This window comes from Streptopelia decaocto (genome assembly GCF_964273445.1).
Source record: "Streptopelia decaocto genome assembly, chromosome: 15".
Classification (NCBI taxonomy): Eukaryota; Metazoa; Chordata; class Aves; order Columbiformes; family Columbidae; genus Streptopelia; species Streptopelia decaocto.
Window position 1 is genome coordinate 10,874,733 of NC_138670.1, and position 12,761 is coordinate 10,887,493.

At 47.1% G+C, this 12,761-nt stretch overlaps 1 protein-coding gene across 3 annotated transcripts in view; it reads left to right on the plus strand.

Moving 5' to 3' along the window:
* The window catches only part of TPCN1 (two pore segment channel 1), a 47,067-nt gene that overhangs the window by 31,019 nt on the left and 3,287 nt on the right, over nt 1-12,761 (plus strand). For all 3 annotated transcript variants that reach the window (XM_082066694.1, XM_082066693.1, XM_082066695.1), the window contains 15 exons: nt 600-648; nt 847-910; nt 1,877-1,921; nt 2,958-3,014; nt 3,104-3,157; nt 3,800-3,872; nt 4,105-4,212; nt 5,427-5,498; nt 6,286-6,375; nt 7,177-7,292; nt 7,983-8,029; nt 8,578-8,646; nt 9,083-9,167; nt 10,622-10,758; nt 12,025-12,105. In XM_082066694.1, the coding sequence (XP_081922820.1) occupies nt 600-648; nt 847-910; nt 1,877-1,921; nt 2,958-3,014; nt 3,104-3,157; nt 3,800-3,872; nt 4,105-4,212; nt 5,427-5,498; nt 6,286-6,375; nt 7,177-7,292; nt 7,983-8,029; nt 8,578-8,646; nt 9,083-9,167; nt 10,622-10,758; nt 12,025-12,105 (1,147 nt within the window). The remainder of the gene's footprint in view (nt 1-599; nt 649-846; nt 911-1,876; nt 1,922-2,957; nt 3,015-3,103; nt 3,158-3,799; nt 3,873-4,104; nt 4,213-5,426; nt 5,499-6,285; nt 6,376-7,176; nt 7,293-7,982; nt 8,030-8,577; nt 8,647-9,082; nt 9,168-10,621; nt 10,759-12,024; nt 12,106-12,761) is intronic.

The following is a 12,761-nucleotide window of genomic DNA, read 5'->3' on the forward strand; positions in this document are numbered from 1 at the left end:
AAAATGACATTGGGAAAAAGATGGAGTTCTTAAATTTAGGCACCTAATGACACCAGTAAGAGTCTGAGAAGTTCAGCATACTTGCTTTCAGACACCTATAAGCTGTTACAGGCCTGACCCTGAGCACCTAGACAGGCACTCGTGTTTTATGAGTTCCTTTGCTTTCATGTCCTTTTTCAAATTTCATTGTTACCTTGAAAAGAAAATGTGCCTTAGAAAAGGACTATACAAGTAATTTAGACAGTCCAGGACCTCTTCCTGAAGAGTAGTACAATCTCTGTCCCTTGAAGATTGCTATCTAAGCCTCAGGTCTTTCCTCCTGATGGTAAAATTCTAGAGTTTAGTAGAGTGAGAGTTTCCTCTGAGGGCTGTAGTGTAGCAGAAAGAAATTAGGCTTTGTACCCTGCTCCAGCTATTGTCAGTCAATAACCTTTAGCCAGGCTGGGGAAAGGTTGGTATTGAGTTATATCAGCTGTGGTTGCAGTTCTAATAAGGAGTTAATAACTTCCAGGGGCTCTCTACTGATGATGCCTGACAAGGACAATTAAGGATCTAATCAACTCCAGGGCTCTGATCAGATGCTTCTTTCTGTTTTGCAGTCTAAAGGATTTTTACAATTTCTATGAAGTTGTTGGCTTAAAATGGAAGGTAAATATTTATTGGGTGGAAAAGAGGGGAAGGGTGTGTGGGTGGGAGAGCAAAGGAGGCCAGTGATTAAAGAGGAGGTGGATAAAGAAACAAAGGGGATCTGAAAGAAAAAGGTGATGGGGATAAGGTGAGTCTCCATCACTGCACATTATTTGTATGGATGTAATTGACTTCTGATTGTGGCTGTTCCACTTCCAGGCAAAACGGAATCGCGAGCACTGGTTTGATGACCTTCCACGGACAGCATTCCTTATTTTTAAAGGTAACAGGCTGGGTTTTCCTGACAGCGTGTGTTCAACTAGCAGGAAAACCATCACTTTACAAAGACAGGGCCCTCTGAAGGGACTTTCCCTTATGTCCCTGGTAAACAGCTGAGGGAAGGCCTACTAACCAACTCTCTGTCTATTCGGAGTCTCCAAGGGAGATTTCTGCCATGTAATTGTTCCCTGTGATCTGACCCAAACCCCAGCTTCCTTAAAATAAGAGACTTCTTGGCAGAAGCTCTGTGAGGAACCAGCCCCTGAGGTCATGGAGGGCTGTATTCCTTTTCAGCACAGAGGTCGTATGGGGATTTGTGATTGCTGAATCTAGCCGAGTTTATAGGTTTGTGTCTCCATATCCCAGGCAGCAACTCACAGCAGTGACTGTAGAGTGGGGTTTGTGTTTGTTCCTCGTCCCACGATGGTGCAGGTGCTAGGGAAAGAGGTCTGAAATACCCATCTGTGTAATCTGTCTTGCAAATGTGATTTATCTCCCTGTTTCCAAGCTTCCTGATTGAATGTACCCATTCAGAAATAAGAACTTACCTGCAATTCTAGTTCAGTGTTGCATGCTGGTAGGTAACAGTATCTTGATCCAAACACACAGCTGCCGTTGGAGTTCTGCATATCTCCGCTGATGCGCTAAACCTTCCCTGCGGGCACCTGTGTTGTTCCAGACACAGGTGGTGCTTCAGCAGCTGCATTGACCTTTGTCCACACCACAAAGCTAGTACATAGAAAAAAAAGGCATCTTGGGGGTTAAGGATAGTGAGTTCATTGCTGCTACAATTCTAGATGAAACTCAAACTTGATCCCAAGAAGTAAAGTTAGTAATCTGCTAATGTGTTTAGCTTCTGTACTGAGGAGATTGGTATGGATAAAGTCGATAAGGAGAAGACAGAGGAAGCTGTGTGTGTGTTATGGGGAGTCATGTAAACATTTGTTTTGTCCTGCTTCCCCTCGTGCAGGCATCAACATCCTGGTGAAGTCCCGCGTGTTCCAGTACACCATGTGTAAGTAGGAGTGACAAGCTGTCTCTGCTGGGCTCCCTCGCTCCCCTGGCTCTGATACGCTGTGTCTGCCGGCCCGCACAAGGACCTGGTGTGGTGGGGCAGGGTCTTTGCTCTGAGCTCGTGTACACATTCGGGAGTTTTGGCAGAGAGGGAGGGAGCTGTGTACTTGTACACAGCTACGGTCAAATGTCTTGGAGGAGCTCCTTGGTTCACATAATGCACTTCTGGGTCTGATTCTTTAGGAATCAGCTGGTTGCGTTTGGGTAGCTTGGTGTGAGCCTTCACAAGCCTTGAGGTTTTTATTGAGCCGCTGGAGGATGCTGGGTAAGGAACTGCCTCACCAGTCAACCCCCTTCTTGTGCGTGCACTTGAGAAGGTGCAAGCAGCATCGTTGCTGGAGGGATTGCTTGGCAACTGTTCTGCCTGTGAGGATGATTCCATGTTCCTCTTCTCTAGAGGAGAGAGCCTGCTTACTCGTGGTGCTACTTGATATGTTCTAAATCTTCTGTTCCTACTCAGTATTATTTTTTTTAAATGTTGCAGGAGATGCTTTTTGTACATTAGGATGCTGAACTAAAGAGAGTGGGATGGGGTGAGGACATGTGAGCGAACAGAAGTCCTGCACCTTCGGTTCTCAGGATTTGAATGTTGGGGATCCAACAGGGCTTTGTCCTGTGCTGCTGGGGACCTAGTGGTTCTTGAGATCTCATTCTAGAACTAGGAGGAAGCTAAAATATACAGATAATAACATGGCAGAGTATAAGATAATGATGAGTAGAATGATTGAGCATGATTCAGACCAGTGTTTTTAGTTTTGTTTCCTTCTGAAGATAAAGATACGGCATCTGTTAAAGGCCTCGGAAAAGTCAGGGTAGAAGTTTTACAACGCTCCCAAGTTATGAGTTCAATTTGTTAGTTGAACTGGAAACACTGACCCTGCTGCTTATCCTATGTTGTAGTCTTTTTGTTAGCCTAGAAAGTGGATGTCCTCTGGTGCAGGACTGTGTTTGCTATGGGTTTTTACTTTCTTTTCCAGATACTGTGGTTGCTGTGAATGGAATTTGGATTCTTGTTGAAACCTTCATGCTGCAAGGTAGGAAACATCACAGCTTGTTTCTTGACTATGGTGCTGGGGACTGAATAAAGAGAAGGCTGGAAAAAGGATCTTCTTGTGTCTTGCAGGAGGGAATTTCTTCTCCAGAAATGTCCCGTGGAGCTACATAGTCTTCCTCACAAGTAAGCTGATGCCTTCCAACAGAGCTGTGTCACTTCATAAGGAGTTGGGAGGGGAACAGACAGCTCTGCCTCCCGAAGATTTTTCAGTTTGAAATGAAAACTTTGCCACAGGTGTACAGACTAGTCCTAGAACAGCCTGGCAGGGACCGTCAGCATCCACACAGGCCCATGTGAGCTCTGCTGCAGTCACACAGCTGCCCTGCGGCCTGGGGAGCCTCCGACCTCCGTGCAGCTCTCTGCAAAAGCCGCTGTGTTGCTCCTAAAGTTGGCTTCAGTCCCCAGAGCAGAATAGCCCTGTTTGTTAGGCACAGCGTGCAAAGCAATAAGCTCCTCCAGACTTGTGAGAGCTCAGTGTGGAGTTGCTTGTCTTGCTCTGTGCTGCACTGACTGTTCCAGGAGGCATTACCAGCTCTGATCTGGCTGCAGCTGGCAGAAATCATCATGAATACAGGAAAATGTGTTGATTTGGAGGGAAAATGTCTCTCTGACATCTCACCAAGAATAGGGAGGATGGATGGGAGTCTGTTATGCCTACGTTCAGCAGTTCTGCACTTGGAGCACCACCCATCTTTGAGTACAAGCCTTTACATGAGCCCTCCATGTGATGCTGCCTCCTAATCTTTGTGTCATCTTGTTTTACAGTCTACGGCGTGGAGCTGCTCCTGAAGACCACTGGACTGGGGCCTATCGAGTACCTGTCCTCGGGCTGGAATCTGTAAGCGTGTGCTGACGTTTTGTGAAAAAGGTGGCAAGTGTTGTTGGGTTAGGCTGACCTTGGAGATGAGTTTTCAGGCCTGTAGACGAGGCCGTCAGCAGGCTGTTGTAACTCTTCTGCCCTTGGCCTTGCACATCTTGTTAGGCTGGAGAAACACCAAGTACCTCTTCTCTGCTGAAACACTAGGGCTAAATCATCGCTCTTATTTTCTATTTTCTTTCTTTCTTTCCAGCTTTGACTTCTCAGTCACCCTGTTTGCATTCTTGGGGCTCATGGCACTGGCGTTTAACATGGAGCCGTTCTACTTCATCGTGGTCTTGCGACCCCTCCAGCTGCTGAGGTGAGACGGGAAGGCTGGGGGAGGAGGGACGAGGTGGGGAAGGGAACAGCCAGGCTTGTTTTCCATCAATCGCTTTGAGCATCGAGCTCCTTACCAGGAGAGGGCAAGGATTGCTCTGTGGGTACGTGACCATGGCAAACAGGAATTGCGTGGGGTAATGAGATTAGCCGGAGTTATCAAAATGAACGATAACAAAAACTTGGGATGGGATACGAAACCCTGTGCTTTGGAGCTTAAGCTGATCTCTAATAGAGATCAAGGGATTTACCAGGGGCAGATTATCCTGTGTCTGCCTTTGCGGGGTTCTTACACCTCCTCTAAATTGTCTGATGCTGTTTGGAGAAAAGCTCTTCTGTCAGGGTGAGTCAGTCTGAGCCAGTTTAATAATTTCCATTGAATTACCAGAAATTACAGTTTTCAAAGGACGCTGCTTTCTAGGGTGAAGTACAACTCTGCTCTAACTGCATCTCACACTTGGAGCAGGACTGCGGCCTGTAACCTCCCTGCAGCTCGGTGAGATGGGGCTGATTAACCCTCTCATTTCGAGGTACACGCACCTTTGCAGAACGCTTTGAGAGCCATAGGGCGAAGGCATTTGAGGAAAAACATTGTTTTGTTAAAAACAAGCTAATGTAATTTAGCCCTTCAGTGAGGATTTCAAGAACACTTTATGACACTCAAGGGGGGGAAACAAAAATATGTTTTCTCCATTGCTCCCCTGCCAAAGCCTGTGTTTGGCAGCTGTGTTTCCCTGTAAAGGCTGATGGAGTTGCCAAATCTTAAATTAACAGGCACAATGTAGTTTTCTTTCATCAATTTTTATTGGGTCATGAGGGAAACACAGAAAAGCCTGTGTCTGAGAAGAGGAGTAATGAATCCTGACCCTATATACACAGCTAGTTTATGTTCTTACAGTGTTTTTTTAAATACCTATTTATGCATCACACTGTGTAAGAAGATGTACACATTTCCTTGAGGTTCCTCAGTCGTGTAAACACTTAGTTGAATGTGTCATAAGCGTTTACATGGGACAACGGGATGTTGTTAGGTGAACAGAAACCGCTTAGGCAAGAGCAGATCCTGCGAGTTTGGTGTCAGGAAACCTCCCATTCCTTCAGCTGGCAGGTACAAAGATCTGTGATCCTCTGTGTAACTCTTCCTAACACCACCAGGAATGTTGCAGTGTGTACATAACTGCTGGCTTCTCCTTTCAGGCTATTTAAATTGAAGAAACGCTACAGAAATGTCCTGGACACGATGTTTGAGTTGTTCCCCCGGATGGCCAGGTACTAACATCTTCTCTTTGGGTGATGGTGGAGAGAGGGGAGCGAAGGTTTAGTGTCTAGGGCTGGGCTCAGGATGGGGACCTGTCACACCTGCTTTATGCTCAGGTGTTAAACCTCTGATTGCTTGGAGCAGGATGTGGTAAGCAACACTCCAGCACCCTGGGCCACCTCCTGGCTTTTGTGTTAGAAGGATAACCAAGAGTTGATGCTTGTTTAATTTTTCTCCCCCATCCCAGCTTTCAGTGAGAGGGGAGGCCCATTTTGGAGGAACATGGGCATGAATATACTCAGCCCCAGATGTTTCCCTGTCCTTAGTACAGCCACTGGAGAGCATTATTGTGAAACGGTGGGGCAGAAGGAGCTTGAGGTTTGAGTGCGGCGTCCTCAGACCTTATTCCCCGAGGAAGGGCTGTGGAGAGCGTGTTAGCTGGGGAACCCAGTTCTTGGCACAGCCCCTGCATGCGAGGACGTGGAGAGGGCAGAAACCAGTGTGTGTTGTTCTTTATTAAAGAAACTGTGGAGAGACATTTGTTTACCAGAAAAAGGCAGACTGGGAGGGAATCCAGGCTGCTCTTTAGTTCCTCTCTTCAGTGAGCAGCAAGCTCCTTGTCCAGGGACTTCTTGAATGAGAGCAGGCAAAGAACTGCCGAGCCCCAGCGGCAGGCAGGGTGGTCTGCGGCTTCCCATGGCTTGGAAATTCCTTCCAGAGAAACTAGCCTGTGACTTTGTGTTTCCCAGCCTTAGCAACTCTTCAGCAGCACAGTACTCTCTCTGTTTTTGCCTCCAGCCTGGGTTTAACCCTGCTGATCTTCTACTATTGCTTTGCCATTGTTGGCATGGAGTTCTTTGCTGGCGTGGTCTACCCGAACTGCTGCAAGTGAGTACTGCAAATCCATCCCCCTCTGCAGTGGGTTTGGTGCAAAGCCAGGAGCAGGGAGGCTCCAGCAGCTCTGTCTCCATGCAGAGAAGGGACCAGAGGATGGGTCTGGACGGGGTTTTGTAGCTGAGGCAACATACTGGGAAAATGTAGGGGCAACACTTCACTTCTCTAGGTCAGATTGGATGAAGTGGCTTTTGTGTTGCATTCAGAAAGGGAGAGAGATTCTGTGGTGGGGTTGGCTGGTTTTAATGAGCTCTGAAACTCGCCTCAGGTACCTGCACTGGGAGGACTTCTTCATGGCACACTACTTCCTAGCAAACTTCTACTCTGGCTGGAAGCTCTTATAACAGCTGCTGTAGAGTGAAGTTGAGATTTTTATCTTGGTGACACCAGAGTTGCTCTGCTGGATGTGATACATATTTAGGCCTCACTTTCTACAAGATAAATTCACCTGGTTTTGGAAGCCAAGCTGGCCTGTGCCCTTTTCATCTTAAATGATGGCAGACCACTTGGAAATGCCAAGCTTTACAGGTGTGAGCCAAGGAGTGTAACTGAAACACTCAGTTTATCTGATATAATATTTGCGGAATGATTAGAAAGACTCCATGTGGTCCCTGGGCTTGTGCTGAGCTGTGAAGGACAGGAGCTTGCTTTCAGAGAAAAAAGCAAGTGCTGGCCAAGAGGTAGAAAGTGCCATCCTGCTCACCACATTCTAAGTGTTTTAGTGTTTATAACCCGTGATACTTTCCTTGCTTTTCCAGTTCTCTTCTCATTCTTTGTCCTGGTTTCTCCAACCAGCACAAGCACAGTTGCAGATTCCTACCGCTGGGTGAATCACACGGTTGGCAACAAGACAGTTGTAGAAGAAGGTTATTACTATCTCAACAACTTTGACAACATTTTGAACAGCTTTGGTAAGGGCAGTTTTGTCCGTAGCAAAGGCTATTCCTGAGTGCATCTGTGTTCCTGCAGAGCTGGATGGCAGGACTGTAGTGCTCCTGTGAGCCTGGGACTCTCCCAGAGAGTCCTCCTAATGCACCTCAGACACTCAGCATCCTGCTTTTTCTGTCTGGAGAACTCCAGCTGACTAATCGCGCCATAAGTGTTCTGCAAGGTAAGCAGACGTCGCTTAAAAGCCAGCGTGAAGCCAGCAGATCTGTTCTGACTGGTGATCAGACCAGATTTCCAGAGATGTTTAAGGAGGCTTTAAGTAACTACCTTCCTAAAGAACCAATAGTGATGCTAATACATTTCTTTAAACCCACTGATGAAGAATAATTTGAATGTGTTGATTACTCTCTCTGATTTTTCTTAATGTGTGAGCAGAGGTGCTTATCTCTTGGAGATTTCAGAGGTCTCCACACTCTCTGATTAAAAGAGTCAGGTCTGTTTCTGATTCTTTTAAGAAATATAGGTTAAACCATGCTCCTGATTCTGTGGGTCTAACCCCCTTTGTCTGAAATAATTGTATTGGTGAGATTTGTTGGCTGTATTGAAACTTCAGTGTCTTGTGTCAGTCATCCCTGTCAAATACTTTGTCTAAGAATCACTAAAGTAGGTTCAGTTGGATAAACTGTCTGTATTTTTTTCTCTCACTTGTACAGTCACGCTGTTTGAGCTGACAGTCGTCAACGACTGGTACATCATCATGGTAAGTAAACCTCAGCTGCCATGCGTGTGTGGGCAGCACACACGTCACTTGAGCTAGATCTTCCATGCCACCACTGCTTTCTTCCCCTAGTGACTGGAGATGGGCCCAACATTGTCACTTCTTGTTGCCAGATGTTTGCTCCCGATCGCTGGGTGATATTTGACATCTAGCATGCTGCTGGGCTTGTTTTCTTGGGAATCTTGACCAGCCTTCAGCCTGGGTTTCACAATGCGGAAAATTGAAGTCATTCTGTATTCCAGCTTGTCACCCTGCTGTCCAAGCTGTGTTCTCACAGCAGCAGGGGTACACGCGGCCACAGGCTTAAAATGTTCTGTGCGTTTGCGTATAGGAACCTCAGTGTTAGCTTGAGAGGCAGGTGAGCTGCGAGGAGCAGCTGGGGCATTGGGCATTGCACAGGCAGCCCCGGGGGCTCACTGTGGAGCTGCGACTCAGATCGTGGTTATGCTGCTTTATGTCTGTTGACAAGTGGTTAACAGCAGAGTCTTCCATCTTTTGTGCACTACTGATTTCTTCCCTCTCTTCTTTAGGAAGGGGTGACATCCCAAACCACTCACTGGAGCCGTCTTTACTTCATGATCTTCTATATTGTGACCATGGTAGGTTTCTGGATGTGCTTCATGCATCAAATAGTGGGGCTGAGGAGGGGAGGCAGCTTTTGCTGTGTTCCAGAGGGAGTTTCCATCCCTAAGTGAGGACAACTTTGCTCTTCTACATAAACACCTTCCAGAAACAGGTGTGAGTCCTCATCACTTGCAGAAAGTTGAATTTGTGGGCACTGATAAAGCTGATGCTGCATAAATCTGGGCCTGGGAAAAGGACTACAGCATCACAGTTTTGCTCTGTCCCCTTTCTGGTTTACTGTCAGAAGTTTGCTCTCAGGTTGAAGTGTGACCTGTGCATCCCCTCTGCTGTGGAGATGCTGGGGAATGTGGAGCTGAAGCACAGACCGAATGCTCAGATTCCTGTTGAAGTGGGCTGGAAGAGTTCCCCAGCAGCAGCTTCCTCATCTCTTCTGCTCTTGTCCTCTCCCAGGTGGTGATGACGATCATCGTGGCTTTTATTCTGGATGCATTTGTCTTCCGCATGAACTACACTCGGAAGAACCAAGATTCAGAAGGTCAGAACTGGGGACTGGTTGACTTACAGCGTTGTGTCTTATGTCTGTAGGAGAGGATGGGCTTGGCCAGCAAAGACCAGATTATTTTTCTTTTTTTACCCTGACTTCCTAAGTCATTATTATGCTTTTGTGTGATATTTCTATCTGGCCTTTCTGCTCTGTCCCAGCACTCCCCAAAAAGTGTGTGTGTATGCGTCTACCTGGATTTATACAAGTGTCTCTGTGTGTCCGCACATGCTTATACATATAAACTTCAACTACTTAAGCCATTTCAACAAAATTATTTGAAGACAGGAAGTTCACATGCATTTCACAAAAGAAATCTAGGAAATATTACTGCACTTCTGTAGCAAAACTCAACCAGAGATCTTACAGGAAGACAATGTGATTTTTCTTTTAAAACCAATTTCCCCTCCTCACTGATATGCTCAGTGGCACCAGAACTTGTCTCCAAGTAGCTTGTCCGGCATTCAGGCACCAAAACGCTGGGTGCAGGTGGTTTGCCAGCACTCTTTGCCATGGCATAGACAGCAACAGACACTGTGTATCCAGTTTTTTCCACATGTCCTGGTTGTACTTAGACTGGTGACTGTGTACTGGTGTTGGACATACCTTTCTGTACCCTTCAGGAACTGACAGTCTCTCCATCTCCACGCTCCTGTTAGTCACTGGTCTTACTCACTGTTCTTCATCTCTCTAAAGCTGCATGTAACTTCATGACCTGCTAATTTAGGCGCCACAAACACATTAATCTCTACAGTCCTTCTATTCCTCCAGGTGATCTACACTCAGACTTTTCTGTTCATTTTCGAGGCAAAGTCATCTGAATAATTACTTACATGTTTCTGCAGGAAGGAGATATAGCTAGTGCACTCTCATACATTTAATGCTGGAGAGTCTGTCTTCCCTGCAAAAACACAGTGAAGGCCCCAGCCAGAAGCAGTTTCATCAGCCCCTCATCGTTTGCAGGGGCCAGGAGATGCAAACGTGTGGCACCTGCCCACAGGAGCCGGGTGCTGTTAGTTACAGGGTGCTCCCTCCTGAACCCAGCTGGATGGGTGCAGTGAAGAATGTTCATCAGCACTGGGCTCCCGAGCTGGTTTAGGCAGTTCACGGTCAAAAGGTGGCAGTTCCTGTGTGATCATTTGCTTTGCTGGTTAATTTACAGGCAAGCAAAAAGCTACAAGATTTATTTGTTGTTTTAAGATACTGACAAGCCCGATGTTTTAAAAAAGCTGAGGTGCTTGCTGGTCCTACACACAAGTTAACTTCTTCCCTGCCTTGTTGAGGGACAAGGACATTTTTGTTCTAATCACAAAAGTAGTTACAGACTGTGCCTGCACCTGGCTTGCTCCTGGGTGCTGTTAAGCTTTGCCTTCCAGGATTATTGTAGTAGATGATGAAGCAACGTTCATCCTTGAGACATTTTATTCCCCTCTTTCTTGCCTCTCCAGAAGATAATGGCATTGTGTTGGAGAAGGAGATCTTCAAGGAGGAAGTGGTTGGCATAATCGAGCTGTACAAACGGAGTTCAGCTGCCACCGAAACCGCTGAGCTGCAGAAGATCGTTTTGCAGATGGACAAATATGGGGTAAGAGGAAAAGCTTTCTGTAAGTTCTCAGTTTTGGGGGAGGGAGGCGTGCCAGGGCCATGGATGACTTTGTGCTGGCTTAAGAGAGGAGCTGCATGTGTCACCTTAGTGTTGAGAGCTGAGCTGCTGCAGGGACCCCGCAGCACTGGCACCAAGTTTTGCTGCTCTAGAAAAGCAGCAACTGAATTTCCTCTGCTCTCTGAATAGACTTAACAGAGGCTCGTTGCTACAACCCACAAACTTCTCGTAGAACAGTCCTGGCCCAGCATCAGCTGGAAAAAGCAGATTGATTTTTCTCTAAGGAAACTACTGTCTTGTAGTTCTCCTGCCTCTCTCATCGTACACCTGGGCTTGGACAGTCCTGAAGCATGATGCAGCAATCCGATGGTATCGATTCAAACCCCAGCCTTCCTTTCTCCATGGCGCTGTGTACGTTTCCATTCCAAAATAGGATGGGCAATTGGAAAAATGAGCTGAGCTGGGTAACTGCTCTTGTCTCAGAACTGTTGTCTCATGCATCTGGGAAGAGCTTAAGTGGTTATTTCAATCATACCCATTATATTCTTGGATCCCACTACAAAGCACAGGTGCTACAGTCTCTTAGGCAACCTTTATTTGCTTTGGTTGGCTTGGTAGTTGAACGCTGAGCTCTTGTTCACACAGACAAAATTCAAAATCGTGACAATGATACTGATCAGAAGCAGTTTTCGAGGCAAACCAAAGGAAGGCGATGTCCTTGGCCTTGCAATGGAGTCCAGAATGATGATGCCAGACCTGATTTTTCTTTTGCTTCTCAACCATGTTCATATAACTCATGTAGTCACAGTGTAATTTAGACTTCAGCTCTTTGCTTACACAATTTAAGAAGTCCAGGCCCACAGAGTAAATGTGTGGTCTAGCCAAGTGGGACCTGAAATTGTTCTTAGACGAGATCTTATTTGGAAGCTTGGGTCTGAGCCTTGTTCCAGGCACTGATGTTGTGTTCATCTCACTACAGTAAGCACTAGACACATCTGTCCAAGCTCCAGCTCCCTCTATTGCCTTTGGGGATCTGCTCAGTGTGACTCAGCCTGTATTTGTTTAGGTGATGTGCACCCTAAAACGCCTTTCCCCTGTGATATAATAAGAGCCCAGGATAGTCCGAGCTCACCAGTGGGTGATGGGTGTCTGCATGCAGGATGCCTGAAGTTCCTGTGAACTGCTCAGTGACTGATGAAAGTATTTTTGTGGGTTTTTTTCCTCCTTCTCCTCCCCGCAACTCTTTAGCAAATGTCAACGCTGTTTCTGGGACGCAGATCAAGGACCAAGAGTGACCTGAGTATGAAGATGTACGAGGAGGAGATCCAGGTATGTGCGCCTGAGTTGGACATTTCAGCAAGTCTGTGGTGAGCAGAACATCACTTAGAATAACAAACCATCCTTTGAAACACCAGAGGCCTTCTTCCTCCAGACCCTGGGCAGGCAGCTCGGTGAAGAGAGTGGGCAGTAGATTAAATGTATTTCAGATTTATCCGTTCTGGCACTTGGGGACATTCTTAAACCACAGAGGAGCGTGTTGGACCCTCCTCAGCAGGCCCAGGTGCCTGGCTGCCAGGTTTGTGTCGGCAGAGCCGCGGTAACGGGGCGCTTGGCGTGCGCGTCGGCATCCAGCCTGGCTGAGCTCCCGAGGGGTTCGCTGGGGCCAGGAGCACATGCGCAGCGTGTTCCTGGGGCTCGGCCGCTGAGCGCTAATTAGTTAAACTAGTGGAATGTGATTGTGCTTGAGCTTGGGTGTGTCTGTCTGACACAGAACCCGAGTGTTTCCCAGGCGGAGCGCTGCTGGGTCGCGAGCAATGCTGCCTGGTTTGCCGTCAGAATTAGACTAACAAGGATGGGAAATGCTTAAATCAACAGATTCTCTGGATTGTTTGGGGCGTTCCTGCTGGTGCCCTTCGTGGTCAGGAGCTTTATGCCGTGGATTTGGTCACTCCTAGTGCCTGCCAGACATTCACCTCCAGGTTGAA